The 18,706-nt window shown below is 42.9% G+C and overlaps 1 protein-coding gene across 1 annotated transcript; it reads left to right on the top strand.

The window, feature by feature from the left end:
• The first annotated feature begins 466 nt into the window (after window positions 1-466).
• On the top strand, window positions 467-10,779 carry VPS37B (VPS37B subunit of ESCRT-I). Its single transcript, XM_048322603.1, is given in 5 exon segments — window positions 467-595; window positions 8,300-8,471; window positions 9,066-9,148; window positions 10,257-10,511; window positions 10,513-10,779. Coding segments are annotated over 5 exon segments (864 nt in total). The 5' UTR covers window positions 467-490; the 3' UTR covers window positions 10,762-10,779.
• Window positions 10,780-18,706: the final 7,927 nt, after the last annotated feature.

Below are 18,706 nucleotides of genomic sequence, written 5' to 3'. Positions count from 1 at the left end.
TAGAAAAGGTTGCCCAGGGAAGCGGTGGAGTCCCCATCCCTGGAGGTGTTTAAGGAAAGACTGGACGTGGCACTCAGTGGTCCGGTGGAGGAGGCGGTGATCGGTCACAAGTTGGACTCGATCATCTCAGAGGTCTTTTCCAACCTCAATGACTCCGTGAGTGATCCCTCGGGATTCCGAAGGCCCCGAGTGCCTCACGTGAGCGCCGCGCACAAAGCTCGCTCTGTGCGGGGCTCTTCCCGGCGCCCTTCGCCCACAGACCCCTCACAGGCGCTCCCCCCACCCCGGGCCCCCTCAGCCACCGCGACCCCCCTCCCCAGGCCCCTTTGGTTCCGTCCACCAGCGCCCTCCTCCCGCCGCGCAGCCCCCGTGGTACGCCCCGACACGCCCCCCCGGCAGGGGGCGCTGAGGGCGGTGCCCGCCGGGTCGGGGCGAGACCGCGGCGGCACTTCCGGTCCGGGGCTGGGGCGGGAACGGGAGCGGGGCCGGGATGGCGCTGGACGTGCGGCGCCTGGAGGCGCTGAGCCTGCAGGAGCTCAGCGCGCTGCTGGACGACGAGGAGCAGCTCCAGGACATGGCCCGCGAGATGGAAGAGGTGAGGGGCTGCCTCATGCTCCCCGGCCGCGGCCTCTCTTCGAGCCGCCCCCGTCCCGCCGGGTCCCCACCGCGTCCGGTGCCGCTCGGTGGTGGGGGGGTTAATGACTCCCCGCTCCCCGGAGCCGCCGGGCCGTCTCGGCCCCGCCGTGGAGCTGCCGGTGCGTGAGGAGCCCCCGGGGCTGCGGGAAGCGCTGCCGGTCTCTTCCTTGCTTCTCCCTTTCCTGCCTCCCCCGTCCCTCATTCTCCCGGCCCTTCCCGGCCTTTTGTTCGCCGGCCCGCGGCGGGGGGATCGGTGCCTGCTGGGTGCCATAGGAGGGGTGCGGGCTCGCCGGGCTGAAAACGCTGAATTAAATTAATTCAGCCGCTGAATTGGGAGACACTGACGGCCCGGAGGTGGGATCAGCTTTTCCGTTCGTACAGCCCTTGTTTTGTGTCTTGGTCGTGGTGAAGGATTTTGCCAGCGTGAATTCAAAACAATGTGAAAGAGATTTCTGTGTGCCCCGGTTGGTATGCTGGACGCAGCGAGGACTGTCAGGCTTTTCTGCTGCTTGTTTTGCCTATTTGAAGCGTCTTTGTCAGTGCATCAGGCTCTTAAGTTGTGCTTTTGGATCTGTGCTTCTTAAAACAAAATAGGAGCCTGTTTTCTCTCTCTGGCTGTGGTTGTCTTAAACTGGTTTTTCGATGTGCCAATGGACCCTGTGTGTTACAGTTCAGATATGAGACTGTTCTGGGTTTATTTGGCCACAGATGTGCCTGAAAGACTCTCACTCTTAGTCAGATAAGAGCAAATAAGATGAAACTATATATATGAAAACTTTAAAAGAAAAAAATGTGCTCTACTTCTCTGGGTCCTGTATTTATTGGGGTTTTTTGTTTTATTTTTTTTAAATTAGAGGATAAAAGCCTCAGGAAAAGGAAAAAGTGGCAACATGTTCTTGAGAAAGAAGCTTAGTTTATTAAGTGAAATCCATTATAATTGTGTTCCCTCAAACTAAGATTCCGGTCCTTTTGGTGCTTCTGAGAAAATTTTTCTGGATCACCTCGAGCCAAATTGTCAAAGTATTACACATGGAGAGGCCCACTGAAGGCTGAGGCTGAGTTGATGGGGTGTCCTGGGGAATTTATTTGCTGTATTATGCAACAATTTGGATTTTGAAGTTTGTGCCAATAGATTTCTGACAGTGGGGCAGCCATAATAACTTTTTGGGCGAGCTTATATTTTGAGAACTTAGAAGAAACAGGCGGTGCTGTGGAAAGTAGAACATGCAGAGCTCTTGGAAGCCCCGTGGTTTGCTGGGGGCTGGAGCGCTCTGCTGTATAAAAACTATTTAAGGAAAGTCAGCGGGTTATAATGGGCTTAACTTTGTAAAGATGTGAACGGCTGGCTCCAGTGTGACCTCTGACAAGGGACACGAGCACAGGGCCGGGCTCTTTGTTATTATTTATTTGTCAGTACTCGTCAGTATGGACTTAAGACGGTAGGTCAGAAGTGACAGAAAACCTCATGACCTCCGTAGAAAAGATCCTCTCTCACTACACAACCAGCCCATATTCTGGATTTGACCCTCTGGTTTTCCTCTTTCGTTGGCATCAGAAGGCTTTTAAATTGTAGAGTAAAGTTCTCTGGGCCTGAGGGAATATTTTGTGGTGTTTGGAAAGTGTGGCCAGGTTTGAAGGTGTTCAGGCTGTGTGGAAACACGGCTGTGCTGCTGTCTGCTATAATCCTCTTTTAGTGGATGTGGAGGCTTTTACTGGAGTCTGTTCAACTAGAAATGTGTTTATACATCTTGGAAGGAATTGGCCATGCTTGAATATTTCTTCCTCATTCTGTTTTCGCCTTCATTGGATTATTTACTGCTTGAGCTTGTGTTGCTGAGACCTGAGTTTTCACTGGGAAGTGTGTGGCAGGAAGCGGGAGAGAGGGAAATCCTGAACGTTAAGGAGGAACCATGGTGACTTCACTGCTACTTGGCTGTCAGTCCATATGTATCTAGGTTGTAGGGTTATTCCAAAGTCCTTACATTCCTAATTTTACCGTGACATGCCAATTAAATCACGATTCCTGAGTCACTTCTCTGAGGTCACTTGTATTTTCAGTGGCAAAGTTGATTAAAGCTGATTATTCCATAATTGAAAAAACCCTTTGTTCTCCTTGTTGCAAGGGAAACCCAGCTCAAACCCCAATGTTTTGTTCACAAAGGAGGAGGATTTGGAAAAACCACTTGGCTTTCTTGCTAACAGCTAAAAATAGGCGCTTCCAGCCTTACAGGGAATGTATTCCTGTGTGGCATTTGAGCAGGATTTGTATGTGTCAGTGTGTGGGGGGTGTGTATCTGTATCTGTGTGTGCCCACGGGGTGATGTGCTTGTAGCATGTCCTGCACGTGTGTCCCCAGGTGTGTGACACTGTGGCATCAGAGCTGAACTGGTGCTTTTCCTGTCTCTGAGGTTGAGTTTGCAGCCTCTGGGCTTGCAGGGCTTGAACAACGAACATCTTGTCTGTGAGAAAGAGGAAGGAAGCTCCTTGTCTGGTACTCTCAGTCTTTTAAAACTGAGAAGAGTTTTTTTATAATCCTTTCAGGTTGGTCTCTGTAGTACATGTACAGCATTCATCTTCATGAAATAGGGAATCACAGGATGGTTTGGGTTGGAAGGGACCTGAAAGATCATTTAGTTCCAACCCCCCTGCCAGGGCAGGGTCATAAAAGTACCTTGTTTATAAAAGTCAGTCTCGGTGATTCTAAAAAGTACAGATGAGAGAATTTGTGACCTGACACTGGTGGTAATTTGATGAATTTCTCTGTGAAAATGAATTTTCTTTTTATCTCCTGGAGCATCACTTGTGTAATAGTGCAGTATTGTGTTACTTATTGCTAAGCTTCCATGGCCAAAAATTATTTGCTTTTCAATACCTTAATTATGTGAAATCAAGAAGTCAGAAATGCATTGCCTTCTTCTCATTCTAGCATTGCAGAGTACACTGGCAAGCACAAAAGGAATTTTTTGAGCATAGTCCTTTTCTCAAAAGCTGATTGAAAAGATCACGTAGGGCAGAAAGTCCAAGTTAAACTATGTGCATTCATGCCCAGATTTCTTGGATTCCTACTCCTGTCCTAAAACCACATTGTGCAAGTGGTCATGTTCTTGTTGGCCAAACATGAAATTTAGTTGCAAAGTTAGGAATTAGACTTGGTGGCAACTACAGATTTTTCTCTTCTAGCTGAGCATCAAATGAGTAACCTGTCTGTGTCAAAGTGCAAACTGCAGTGCTGAGTGTCTTGCCTCTGCAGTAAATGTTTGGGAGCTGCAACTTACCTTTTAAGCTTTATTTTGTCATTTTTAAGTAATCAGAAGAGCTAAATTTAGCCAATCTAATTACTTTGCAGTATGTTTTAATATTTATTACAGAACAGATGTTGTTAGAGGGTGTATTATTATTCACCAGTCCTTGATGAAAAGCACTCCTAAACCTTCTGTAAAAGAAGTCTCTTCTCCTACTCTGCACCTGTCATCTCCTGTTTCAGGGGTTAATTTGACACTCCAAATGTGCATCTTTATTCTTCCACAGTGTGACTGCTATTTTATTCTTAATTTACAAGTTTGTGTAAGTGAAAGAGAGTGGGAGAATGATAAAGGCTGGAGAAATCTAAAACTAACGTGGATGTGTCCTGTATAAAGCAATTAAAACGGTGCCACACAAAGCTGCTTTTTATTTATAGCTCCTTAAGAGACTTTTTCTCGAAGGTACCAAGAGACTCCTCACCGTGGTGCTGGCCAGAGCAAGTTTATAATTATAGCAGCTCTTGATGGACTTTGTGGGTAGTCGGGATTGCAGTTGCTCAGTTTCTCAGGAGGCAGCTCCTCTGGGAATGGGCTTTCGGATGAACCGGAGTGACGCTTCTCAGAGACGTTTTACACAAATAACTTTTGCTGCAAACCATTATTTTGGAGTAAAGGATCAACATCTATAGTATGAATGTTGCTAAGCTAGTGCTAGTTCTGGTTTAATTTTATCCAGCATTTTTCCCCCTTTTTTTAAAAGTGGGATGAAACAAAGCTGCAGTTCATAAAAGTAGTAGACTCTAAATTCCCAAAGCAGTTGCTGCTTCCTGCTCTTGGAAATGCTTATTAATAAATCCTTGAGTAAAATTATTCAAATTATAGCTGTTAAAGAAATTCGTTTTTTAAGCAGCCAAAGTTTTGAAGTGCTGCACAAACTGTTTTTAATAACCTCCGTGTGTCCATGGCTTCATTTTCTTGCAGCACGGTTTGGTACTGAGTGGTCTGCTCAGTAGTGAGCAATCCTTGTGCCATGAAAATCCCCTTATAAGCAGCTCAGTATGGTTGCCCCATTTGTTCCATTCAGAATTCATAGTGAGAGCTTAGCAGTTAAAAAAAAGGCATATGTTCTCCTTAATATTGTCCTGTCTCATTGTGTCTCGTGACTCTGACTGGCATTTTTCATCTGGTTTCACATTAATTTTTCCTGCCTGTTGAAGTGCTCATGGCCTCAACACTCTTGCTAGGAATTCTACTGGAGTCCCATGCTCCTGACTCTTATCTCCAAATACTTTTTTCCTTGCACTTCCAGTGGGCAGGTGAACAACCAGTGCAGGAGCAGTTCCCTGCTAATGCACGTTTTTGTCACACGGCACATGTGACAACAAAATACCTTTTGTTGGATTTATTCCTTCCTCAGCTTTTGTTTTGGGCTTGTGGAAAGCTATGAATGGATGCTGTGAAAGCATGCTTTGTGCTGCACTGATAATCTTAATGGACTGCTCATGCTGTGGTTTGACCCTTGGGTGATTTTGCAGCTGTTTTTTTTCTTTTGTAGTTTTAAATTAGTCATTTTTTGAAAGCTTTTCTACAGCACTCTTTGAGCAAACTTTACAGTGTTTGCTTTCTGATTCCTCGAATTAACTTCCAAGTGCAGTGGAACAGTTGCTGTAAAGTTTCTTACACAGACCTTAACATCAGTGACAGAGATTATTCTGTAAATCATGACTGTATGCAAGTTGCATTGCTCTGGGATTATGTTTGTTCTGTTTGTTGTGAAATAGAATTCACAGACTTCAAAATTCTTTTGGTTATATGAAGTATTTCAATGTCTTGAACAGGTGGATGGGTCTTCACCAGCTCCTCCTTAAGTTTCGTTAAACATCATTCCTAAGTTTGCTTTGTATTTGAGGAACTGGTTCTTCTCATGGTTTTGGGTAAGATTCAAGTTTCTCCTCTCTCCAAATGTGCATTGTTAAAAGAAATTTGACACAGACTGATTCTGGAAGTGAAGACTTCAGGAGTGACATTTTAAGTCAACATTAAGTGTCAATTACCATTTTTGATCACCTTCTGTAGAAAAAATATGCCCTTCTCAGAAGTGCTCAAAGATGGAAAAAGTTGAGTCATTAAGTCCTGTGTAATTTCAAGCACTATAACTTAAAGTGCAGTTACAAATACCTTAACTTTTTCAGCTTAGAACAACTATTTTTAACACTTTCGCCAAAGTTTAGTCTAGTCCATAATTATTAGATATCAGATGCAAAGGACAGGATGTCACTCTGCCTTAAATGTAGGCAGGTCATATCAGTCACATTTTTCTTATTTTTACAAGTCAGGTACATCATGTCATAGTGGTATTTATTCATCTTCACACATTTGAAATTATTTAAAAGTAAAGTTATTCAGCAAATCACTATAAAAGGTGAGGAATTTGCTGCTTCTTCCTCCTGCCTGGTCCTGTTGAGAGATATTCTGACACTGGAGGCAGGGACAACATCACAAAAGTCTCATCTGACTTAAGGAAGCCTTTTCTTCCTCTGCTTACCTGGAGTTCTACCTTCTCCACTTTGCTACATACGATTTTAGTGAAAGCTTCCTTTTCCTGGTATTTGTGCTCTTGAAAGGTTTATAGGTTTGTGTCCACTGGCTTTTTTTCTGCCCTGAGTAAATGTACATCTTCAATCCCAAAAGATGATCAAAGTTCACTCATTAAACTGGTCTTCCCTGACTGACTGTGCACTTGCTTTGAAATGAGAGTATCAGCCTCCCAAGCAGTGAAAATACTGAATTTGCTGGAAGGAAGTAGTAAGCTCATTAAAATGGTGGAAGAGGCACCAGAAACCATCAGTCTTTTTACACACAATTTTCCTTGGCTGGCAGTTCAGGAGCCAGTGAGTAGTGGTGATGGCAGGAGGTCGGTAAGAGGTTGGATGCCAGTAATTAAGCTGTTAAATCTCATGTATTTTAGTTCCCTTCATAATTGTTTTTAAAAAAATGTAAAATAGAGGGACTCCAGCTTTCTGAAAGCAACAGTCCTAACAGGATTGGATCATATGAGAATAAACAAATGGAAACCAGTTTAATTAAAATTATTTTGCATTAGATTCAAAGCTAAGAAGGGGATTTTATTTTTGGAAAGGATCCACACTGAACACAAGCATAGGGCTGGATGCTTATTTAGGCTTGATGTGAGAACCTTGAGAAGACAAAACAATATCAAAAGTGTAGTTTCTGATTTTCACAATTTGGAGTAGAATTGGGGTTGGTGTAGACTTTAGGACTCTACATGATCCTTGGCTGTTGTTGGGTTTTAAAGTGGTTTAGCAAGAACAGGGTGAGAGTAAAATTTTGGTTTTTGAAGAGCAATATCTGGGGACAAAGGTGTGTTAAAGTAACACCGAGCCAGTTTTGAATTTAGCAAATTAAAGTAGCATATAAATATTTCAAAAGGAAGTAATTGCTCTCAAAGACAGTTGCTGTGCTTGGAAAAGCACCTGAATTTTGATCCTGACCTTATGTGGAGCTTTTAAACAGCTCATTTGGGTTTCCTCTTTTCCTGTTTCTGAGGTGTGGCTCTGTGTCCACCCAGGAGTGTGGAAGGAGCAAGGCCTGTGCTTCTGTTTGCACAGACTCAGGGCTGTGAATAGGAGCAGTTACAGCTGAACAGGGATAACCTGGACTAGAAGGGGCATATGGATGGGGGAGGTCAAAAAAATGTACCAGACTTGTGCTGATTTTGAAGGCAGCTTAGTAGAATGAGTCTGTTGTGCCATGGGAAGGCTATTCCACTTGTTGATTCAGACTGAGGATCTGAAATCAGATCCATTGGTTGTTTTTTTTTTTTTCCTTTTTGATGTCTGAATATTTTAATGAATCTAGCGTGACACCCAGGGCAGACTTCTCCAAACACTCGGCTCTCCCAAGGCTCCTGAAGGCTCTCTTGATAAATCATGTACATGTGTGAGTGTGAGCAAACTGGAATCTGGCTGAATCTTGGGTATATGAGAATTGTCACTTTTTCTTTAGGCTAGGAAATGTTAAGCAGAAGGATTAAACTGAAAAAAATGAAGGTTTTGGCATTAATCCAGGATTGGTGTAAGACAGTTGGGGAAGAATATTCTGGAGAAGAAGCAGTCACGATGCAGTCCTTATTTTTTATATGTTAACAAGATAAGGGATGACATTCTTCTACACTCATTGTATCTCACTGCTGGAATTCAGATTTTTTCAAGAGCTATTATTGCTTTATCTGTCAATGTTCATCATTTGTTCATCGGTTGCAGGTCTAATGCCACGGCACTAATTTTTACATAGAGCTTACTTTTGTTGTTTATTTAAAAGTTTTCAAGTTCTATTTTGTCTTGCTTAATAATTTCACTGTTATTTCACACGGTTTTGGGGTTTTTTTTATTTATATCCAGTCCCAAAATGTTCAGCACAGCAAGGACATGACTCTCGCCAGCAACCGCAGTCTGGCAGAAGGAAATCTCCTGTACCAGCCAAAGTTGGAGTCTTTGAAATCAAATTTGACTGAGAAATATCAAGAGCTGCAAGTTCTTTTTGAAGCATACCAGATAAAGAAAACAAAACTAGGTAACACTGGCTGTTGACAATTATGATTTGCTGTTTTCTAAGTGAATGTAAATATGTTGCCTTTTTGTTGTTGGTTTTTGGTGTCTCGTTTTTAGCTGTGTGAATTAGGGTACAAAGTGAAATGTCATTCTTGTGTAGTGCTGAAATAGATCACACTTCTGATGATTTATTAAGTGACTATCACATCTAGTAACAGATACTGTGGGTTCTTCCTGTTACCTACCTACTCTTGACCTACTCTTCTCTAAATTATCAACTTCGTTTACCTTGCTAAAGAGCAAAATACTTCGAATTTTCAGTGACTGTTTATAAATTAAATGGAATGTTGCATTTAACTTCCATACTGAATTATACTGTACATCTGATACTGCACTTGCTGAAGTGCTTTCAATATTATAAATATATAATTGGAACTAAATTTCAGCTCTTAGCACTGTGACAATATTCCTGAACTTCTTAATATATTTCTTACTGTTCCTCACCCTGTCTAGAACTGCAGTCTGCTGGTTGTACAAATGTGCCTTAGAGATTGTTGTGTAGTTAGAAGTCACTTAGAGCCAGCTGTCATTTTCTGTTCTTCCTGTGCCATTACAGACAGACAATCCAGTAATGCTTCCCTGGAGACCCTGCTGGCACTGCTGCAGACCGAGGGGGCGAAGATTGAGGAAGATACAGAGGTAATGACAGAGCACTCCAGTTCTGCCACTTCCATCCATTACCAGAACCTCCCAGTGTCCGTGGCTGCAGTACAGAGTTGAACATGTGACAGATTAAGAGTATGGTCTTGTCTCTGCTTTGAACTTCAGTGAACAGCTATTTGATTCCAGCAATTTTATTTTTTTTTTATCTGAGTAATTTTTTACTCTTAACATCTTTGAAGTTTAAGAGAGAAAGTGCTTCTTTTTAGAAAAGATTGGCAAGCCCTCTTAGTTCCTTGGCTTTGCCTTCAAACTCGTAGAGCATAAAAATGTGGAATCTTCTTTTAGTGGAGTTTGCCTGGTATATGTATTACATCATTATAAATGTCAATTAGTAGCCTAATAAAAAAAATGTGCCCATGCTGCTTTTCCTCCAGTGTTTCTGGTGAAATATTCCATTGTGATTTCAGTGTGTCTGTGCAGGTGCCAGTGGTCACCACTTGCTGTGACAGAAGTGCTTGAAGGGTCATCTGACTTCAGAATAATGGAAGTGTTTGGTTTTGTTTGCTGATTTCATGCAGGCATTTTCTGTAATTAATCAGGAGAAAAAATTTGCTTATTAGCCTTTAGTTGTGATTATAAAAAGAAATTCCCAGGACAAGCTGAATTTTGTGATTATATGTTTGTTCACCTCTCAATTATTAAACATCATTTACCCAAAGCCACAAGTAAGGGTGAATATTAAACCTGACTTAGCAGTAATCTCTGTGCTGAGTCTCACCGAGTTCCCAGTGCTTCTGCTGGCATTCAAGCAGCACTGAGCTGTAATTCAGCTTAGCTGGCAATCTGGGAAGCTGCTGCACTTGGTTCATTCCCATCTCTGGTGATCAGGGGAATGCTCAGAGCAAAATTCAGATGTTTTTACTGCTGTTACTTCAGTATAAATTTATGCAAAAGTGATATTTAACTCTCAGTGCTTCTGAGTAATAACTAACTCAAAGTTCTGCTCAGAATTCTTCAATATGCCAGTCATCTTCCATATGCCAGCTGGAAAATCACAGGCAAAATGATGCTATTTTTGGGATGTGAGCCATTTAGATTCTGTTGCAGTAGGCTGTTTCCTAAGAGAATGTTCTGTGTTTGACAGAATATGGCAGAAAAGTTCCTTGATGGTGAAATACCCCTGGATTCCTTCATCGACGAGTACCAGAGCAAGCGGAAACTGGCTCACCTGCGCCGGGTGAAGATTGAGAAGCTCCAGGAAATGGTGCTGAAGGGACAGAGACTTCCTCAGGTTCAGGCGCCGGCGCAGCCGAGGGCACCGGAGACCGCAGCAGCGCCCGCAGATCCCTACAAGGCGGATGCAAACACTCCTCCCTCGGTCGTGCCCCGGCGAATCCCACCCCCCCCCGCCTCCCTCAGGCTCAGCAGGACGCTTCCCCACTCCCTTCACTGCAGCCATGAGTTCAGGACCAGCTCTCTCTTACCCAGGTGCTCCGTACCCTCCTCTCCCGCCTCGGCCGGGAGGAGCTCAGCCCACGAGTCAAATGCCACAGCCAGGATACCCAGCTCAGTTTGTACCACCCTATCCTCCACCTCTTCCCCAAAGACCAGCTCGCCTTCCACCACATCCTGGCTTTATCCTCCAGTAAATATTTGGGTGCGCCTGACTTATGTATTGGTGCTTATATTTCCTTTTCCCCCATCAGAGACTTGCTGTAGGCAATGGGAAGCCTCTGTTCTTTGCACAATGGAGTACAAAGGCCGAGCTGTGGCACAGAGGTTTGCAATTGCTTTGCTAAATGTGATGATGTTTGTTTGCAAAGGTCAGTGATGACAAGGTTTTCCTTGGAAGGTGATAAGGTCTAAATTTTGTAAATCCATCAAACTGGGAAGCCACTCACAGTGGATTTGCTGACATTACAAACTGAGTCACGCTCTGAATTCCTTAGTGATGGTAAATCAGCATCCTCCTCTGTTCTGATGTATTCCCATCGCAGCTGGATGGATGTGTGGCAAACAGGGAGCTGGTTGTCTCTCTAAGGAATTCTGTGTCCGTGACAGTGTTGGGATGGTAACAACCGTATCTGACTGCTGGGAAAAGGGTGTGCACAGGACCCCCCTCGGCATCCTTTTGCATCCAGGGCCAGGTGCACAACGTTTTCAGAGCTCACTGAGCTGCAACTCCTGTCAGAAGGCCTTGGGTGGCTTTTAGACAGGGAAAATGACAAGAGTTTCATTTCTGCATTTCAGTTGTTACCTTAGGCATTGTGTAATCAAGGTAGGCACTACTCCCACTCCTAAGTAGCTTGATACCCTCCAAGTCCTGGTCTCTTGAAATGAAACTAAACTGTTTGCAGAGCCAGTTTAGGGTTTTATAGACGTTTACCAGGCAGTTTTATTTCCTTGCCTATTAAGACTCTTTCTAACGGTTGGGTTTTTTTCTCCTTTTCCACACCTTGGATACAGAAATGATTTTTTTACACAGGTGCTTAGCTTTTGATACCATGTGATTCCAGGAATCTAGGCAGGGTATTTTCTTAATCAAATACTGGATTTTCACATGTAATTGCCCACTTGAATTTCCACAATTTCATTTTATCCCTTAACTCTGTCTCTCACTTGGCAGAACTGTTTTTAACTTTCCCATTTCCTTTAGTTTTGCAGTTTAGGGCATGTGTATCTGTCTGGGATTGGCAGTTAATGTTTCTCTGCAAGTAGGCAAAAAAGAAAAGCCTTTTGAAGTCCATGGTGGCTGTTTGCATCTTACAGAATCCGTTCTTGACTTAGGCCACTGGACTGGGAGAGGCATTTTAGGGCAGCTCAGATTTCATTCTTGATGTGACTCTTGAAGCCTAAGGTGCAGACATATGCTGGTATTTTAATCCAGCACTTGGGGAGGCAAATTCTAACACTTACTGTTTGCACAGAATGTGTCTGTGAATTTGTTATCAATCAGTCCAGAATCTGTCAAAGCCCCTGGTTATTTCAGAGCGTTTTGGTATCATTGTCCTGGAATGCACTACATTGTTTGGAGGTTTGTACTGCAAACAACATCAGTCAGAATAGAATAGCTATTTTTTTTTTTTTTTCTTTATGTAAGACCTGGATTGTCCCTTAATCATTTCCTCTGGAGTGTGCTGGTTAGCAAATACTAATCTGAAATTAAGCTCATAACAGAAAGCTCTCGATTCTGAAAATAGGGTCATTTGGCTTATTTTGCCTTCTGAAGACTAAGGGCAGAAGGTTGGTCAGCATTACTGGCATCTGAACCAATTCCCCAGTGTAAGTCTGGCAAGTTTTTATAGATGGGGGATTTTGTGAAGCAATGTGCATTGGATTTGTTTGCAAAGTGTGTTTTTTCTGTAATCTAGTGATGGTACAGGATTTGTTGTTTTTTTTTAAATAGTGTGATATCTTTTCTTGGTATTACTTTCTCACTGAAGCTTTGTATAAGCATGGTTAGTTATGACTCGTTTCAAAGTAACTTTGCTGTGCTGTTAGTGCTGGTATTTGGATGGCAGCTGTCGTATCTGGATGCTAAACATGAGTCTGCTGTAGAAATGGTTTCTGTCCTAGAAAGAATTAAAGTGGGTGGGGGCTACCAGGGTGGTGTCTGAGTACAGAAATTCATACTTTGAGCCTGCTACACAAAAACTCTAAAACACTCTCAAATCAGTTTTGCTAAGATTTCATAAAAACAACCAGGTATCTTTTACACTTATCAGGTGCCAACTTTTTTTCTGAGGGTTGGAAGTCCTCAGAAGTGATGGGGGTGATAGATAAGTGTATTGTGAATTTGCACTGCATTTTATGTATCAGACTTTATTGGTATTAGTAGTCCAAAAATATTTTTACTACTTGTTAAATCTTCTGTCTTTTGGTAACTTTTGTGATAACAATGACCTTTCAGGGATAGTTTATCTAAAAACAACCTCTTGTGCACACTAAATACAGACAAAGCTAATGCAATTTTTTTGTCTGAAAGCAAAACAATGCATTATTGCATATGCATGTGGCTGATGTGCCTTAGGATCACTACTTGTGATTGTAATTCTAGGATATTAGCATTTTTATCATTTGAATGGCCATTGCTTAACTCTTATTTAAGGGCTCTTTGAGAGCACTGACTTTTACAGAAAACTGACCCTCATACTTCAGAAAAAACAGCTGTATCTGCTATTTGTAAGCTTATAGTTGCCTTCACTGATGGGTAAGTTTGAACGTAGATGATGTAACTAATGTGATATTTCAGTTATTGCAAGCTCATAACTGAAGTCTAGCTGCTCTTTGAAAACGTTTTGCCATTAATTTTGTGTGTTTGTGTGCACACAAACTGTAAATATTTACTTGACTGCTGGTGTTGTTTAAGGGTAAAGGAGAAGAATGACTGTGGAAAGCTGTTCAAATCCTTTCAGCAACAAACTTGACAAAAAGCTAACCTGGATGAGTCAGGCAAGAGCTCTGTCAGTGCTTTCAACCTGTTGCCCTTCAGCAGCTTCTCCTGTTCTGTTATAGCTAATAAATAAATTCTGCTCTGGCTAGGATGTTTAGAATTCTACTAATTTGCACTGTTGATAAGATAGTGAGATTAAAATGCCATAGGCAAGCTGAGACTTGAGAGGGGGTGGCTCACGATGCTTGCCAAAAAGATAAAATACATATATATATATATATAAAAAGGATTTTTGATGTCTGCTACAAATAGCACATACTTCCCCAAAGCAATTGGAGTGGAGAAAAATCCTTTAAATACAATGTGTAACACGGCTTTAGAGTGTTGGTAGCATTGGAAATGCTCTCTTTGGGCAGCATTATTTGTGCCAGTCTTTTGTACACAGTTCTGTAAGGTGAGACTAACGCGACTGTACGTGGTTAGGCTTGGATTTGGGATCAGCAGCGAGCAGTTCTGACTCCTGGGTGGGTTTCACTGCACTCAGGGCTGCCTCCCAGAGAAGGTGGAGTCAGTTGTTCCAGCACAGCTGATCCAGACAGGTCACCTCTGTACCGGAGGGGCGGCAGGGAGCACGAGCTTCTGTGGGATGCCAGGAGGCACCTGGGCACTGGCTGGTCGAGGTGACCATCCCCATTAGTGCCCCAACCTCCACAGCCTCAAGTCTCGACCTCTCTTGGGACTTCTTTGCCCTCTCAAACTGGAATCACGACGTAGATCCAGAGCTGAAAGCGACAATTCTTCTACCCTCACATGGAGCTGCGTGGCAGACGTGGAGTTCAGAGGGGGCAGAGTCATCCTGTGCCTGAACAGTTCCTCTGTGTGATCCTGGACTGTCTTAATAAGGGGCAATTTTATAGGCCGAGCAAGTTGTGAAACATACAGTGGATTTGTTTGCATAATAAGTCTTTCTGTTATCTACTGTGTTCTGATTTTAAATAAAATAGCATATCTCTTGGTGTCCTGTCCCCCTGTGCTTCCATTCAGTCGTGGTGCAGTTACATTAATGATTTTCAACCCTAATGGTGTTTTTTCTGTAGCAGCATAAACACAGTTGTAGGTGGATGTAGAACATAGAATTGAAAAGAAATACTGCTTTAATTATTCATAGTGAATCTGTTGGCTGTGTTTTTAGTGACTGGATAAAGTGAGTCCATTTTGTATGGAGCTGATAGAGGATGGGTTTGCTCACAATAGATTTTACATGTTGTAATCATGGCAGTGAGGTAGGTGGGCTGTCTATCAGGTAAAATCCCTTTGGTTTTCTTCTAGTTTTCTACAATTAGTTAGTGGGAATGTTCAGAATCACCTGGAAAAGCTGAAGGGAGAAAGCTTTTTTTTTTTGAAGGAGAGGAAAATCTTAGATTTCAGCCAAGTTAGGAGAAATGAGTCAACCACAGTTATTTAGGAATATGAGTCAGAGGGCAGAAAAGACCTGATGTAATTTTCTGTCAAATCTGTCGCTTTAGAAGCGATGTGAAAGAGAAATCCTAGTGCAGAATAACTGATTAAGGAAGAAAATCCCTTTTTTAATTGTTTCTTGATCCGTTGTGTTTGTGGTGGCTGCAGAGATTGGATAACCTTCTGCAGAAAAGGGAAAGTGCAGATGAGGAAAACCTGCTGTGCTGACTCAGTGCAGGTGGGCGAGGGCAGGGGAAGGTGTTATGTAAAAGCTGCAGCTCTTCAGCTCGGCTCTTCTAAGAATTTGCTCTGTGTTTTGTAGCTTGAAGAGCTGCAGAGCTCCAGCTGTGCCTGTTCCAAACCTGGGGTTCCAATGGCCCTTCCCTGTGGTTGGTGCCCCTGGAGATTGTTCTGGGTGGGATTGTTCGCAGCACAAAGGAGGTGTCACCCACCAAGGTCAGACCTCGCCAGGGAGGGGACTCACGTGGCACTTGGGTGTTGGGTAACCAAAGAGCAAAATGCCACAAAAAAGATGTGTTGGGGACACACTGTGGTATCCATGTGGCCTTGGCTTGTCCCTTCCCTGGCAGTGGCTTTGGAGGCTGTGCAGGCCCACCCAGGTCCTTCCCTCGCCCTTGGTCCTGTAATTTGAGTCCTTTCGAGTTGTATATTAACCATCCATCCTGCAGGCTTTTACAGGATCGCCTCTTCACCTCTCTGAGACTTGGTCCCTAGAAACTGGACGTGTTGCTTGAGGGTTTTTGAGAGATTTTGGGTCTCCACTGAAGTTTACGAGGTGCCCTGCTGAGGTGTGCCCCAGGACACCTTGTCCCTGAAGGAGGCTGTCCCTGGGCAGCTTGGACTGGGCTCTCAGCCTCACTCTCCATTTTTACCCCCACCTGCAGGATAAATCCCAGGCTGCTGAGGCTGGGAGATGTGCCAATGCATACCCTGGACCCTGCTCTAAGCTAAAAGCTATTTTTTTAATACTGCTTATTATTTCCAAACTGCTCAAAGGTGCTTTTTCTGCACTCCTGTAGGTGATGAGTAGGAATTATTTTTTCCTTCAAAGCTAAAAATGTTTCCTCTCACCACGTAATCCCACACCTTGCTACGTGCACTTAAAACTGCACATTATTCTAGCAACTGCTGCTCGGGATGGGCTGGTTTCTGAGGGGTTTGTTAGTCCTGAAGGGAGCCAGTCACAGAGGGTGGGAGGTGACAAAGTGGCTCCAGTTCTCAGCACTGGCATGAGACCACCTGGTGGAGGAGAAATGCTGATGGTGGAGAAATGCAGAAATGCCTTTTAGCCTGGGGTGTGTTGTCTCACATGGTATGAGGGGAATCCAGACTAAATCAAAACAAAGCTAAACTTGCATACCCACGAAGCATTTGTTAAATGATTGTAGTAGCTGGTGCTTCTGGGTTTCCCAAGTCACTTTTCTGAGGGGGTCATTCAGGAAGTAACACCCCTATATATTGTGCTGCCCAGACTCACACAATTCGTGCCTGGTTGGGCACAGCAGAAAAAGAACTTTTCTTGCAAAGGAGTGGCTGCTTTTTGTGGCTTCAAGGGCTCTTAAAAACATACTTTTGCAGAAGTTTTGTGGTTTGGTTTCTTCACCTGACTTCCTCGAGCCCGTACCAGCCTGTTTTCTATTAGTGTGCTTCATTTCAATGCAGTTTTTTTCCCCCAGTGGTCTGACACTTGTGTTTTGCCAGCTTTGCTCTCTGTAGCAATGCTGTTGCTGAGCTGCAGCTGCTTCGTGTGCTGGTGTTCAAACTAATCTGTGGTTCCTGGGGGTTTGGCTGCTGAGAGAGCCACAGGGTGGGCAGAGGAGGGCTGTGATGACAGCCTGTTTGAAAGCTGCTTCAAGAAGAAATAAATTGTACTTTACTAACCTCGGTGGAAGGAAGCAGAATGTAGTATTTCACAACTTGGTTATTTTCCACTGCTTCTCTTACAGGTACTGAGTAAAATTTGTTCTTGGGAGCACATGGAGTGAAACATCTTCCTCTCATCTTCCACAGCCACAATAATGGTATTTAAAAGTCATTAGCAAATTGGATCCTGCACAACAGGATGTCTTGATGGAGCCTCAAAATAAACCTTTGCAGACACACAGTTTGTCATTCTGGTATTTTTGTCAGCTACAAATAGCAACCACTTTTCCAAAAAAGTAAAGGCCTGAAGAAAAATCTTAGCCTGGACAGTAAGATTAATTCTTGTACAAAAATTAACTTAGATTACATTTCAAGTGATTTATAGAGAATATTTTTAGCTTTGCTGTTACTTTTTGATACTTTTGATTATCCTGGCCTGGATAGTTTTAAGTAAATCACAGTGTGACAGCAGTGAGGGTAAACAAGTTACATTTGGCCACAGCATCAATCTCAAAGCCACATTTTATTTTTAAATTCTTTAAATATAACAAATCCTTTAAATTTTAAGTAGGGCTGTGGCTAGACTTAGGGTAGTGAGAGTTTAAAAGTTTGCATTCTCAATTAATCAGTATTTCCGTGATGAAATGTGATGGTGTGAGTGGTTGGATGACATCAGTCTCCCAGCAAATATATCTTTATCACCATCTATAAATAGACCTTGAGCTACTGCAGAAAGCACTTCCTTAAGAGAAAAGGGCTCTGAAAGAAACGAAACTCAGCAGGGAGCTGGCCCCTGTCACTGCTGTGTCATTGTCACTTGATGTGACAGCAGTCACCTGAGGGACACGGCTGTGTAACCCTCTCCCAGGGCTCATGGAAAGGCTGAGCAGGGAATAAACCTCCAGGCTGGAGTGATCTCAGCAGAACCTGCAGGATCAGAGCAGCTGCTCGCCTCGCCCGGCGGCACCAGGATAACACCTGAGCCCTTCACTGGGGAATGCACTTTGGCCATACGAGCTGGGAAACAAGCACTGGCACTTGTGTAACTGCCCATAAACCTGTAAAGTCAGTTTTGTGATGAAAGCTTCGGCCACCACGAGACTGCTACATAACTAAAATAAATAATGAAATACCTTATAAAAGTGTTTACCTGAGATACAGCCACTAGTAATTCTAGTTAACTGCTTTATAGCCTCTTGTCAGTCACAGAGGCAGAAAGCCCTGGGTTTTACTGTGGCTTTTATGAAGTTTGATTGTAACTGGGTCTGAGAGTAACAAGGGATGGGATGAAAATGTTGATTGAACATGAAAAGGACCCTCACAAATCTCCACTTAAACACAAGGCACCTGTGGTCACCCTGTCATGCTGAACTCTGCTTCAGGATATTAGGTATCATATACAGCTGCCTATTAATTATCTATCTATAATATATTACATATAATAGATATATAATAATATATGCAACATGTACATAATCTGTACTATTATATATTACCTATATAACCTACATCTATAATAATATAATTATATATATAATTATCTATTAATTTTTATTTATATTGTGTATAAATATAGTGCATAACAGTATAGGTATATAAAATATGCAAAAATGCATATATATATATATATATATATATATAGGCACATGCAAGCCATAGATACATAAGGCTACACATACATAGAGAGGACTCTCTCTATATAGATTTATGTGTATATAGATATATTTATGCACAGTTAGCTAATTTACTGCCTCCCTCTGCCCCACAGCTCAGGGTCACTTTGCTGCAACCAACAGACCCCCTGTCATGGCCCTGGCCCTGCCATCAACCCCCTCCTGAACAACAAAGCAACACAAATA

The sequence above is a fragment of the Corvus hawaiiensis genome, chromosome 18 (genome assembly GCF_020740725.1).
Source record: "Corvus hawaiiensis isolate bCorHaw1 chromosome 18, bCorHaw1.pri.cur, whole genome shotgun sequence".
Taxonomy (NCBI): domain Eukaryota; kingdom Metazoa; phylum Chordata; class Aves; order Passeriformes; family Corvidae; genus Corvus; species Corvus hawaiiensis.
Note: the sequence above shows the minus strand (reverse complement) of the source record. Positions and strands in the feature narration are given on the sequence as shown.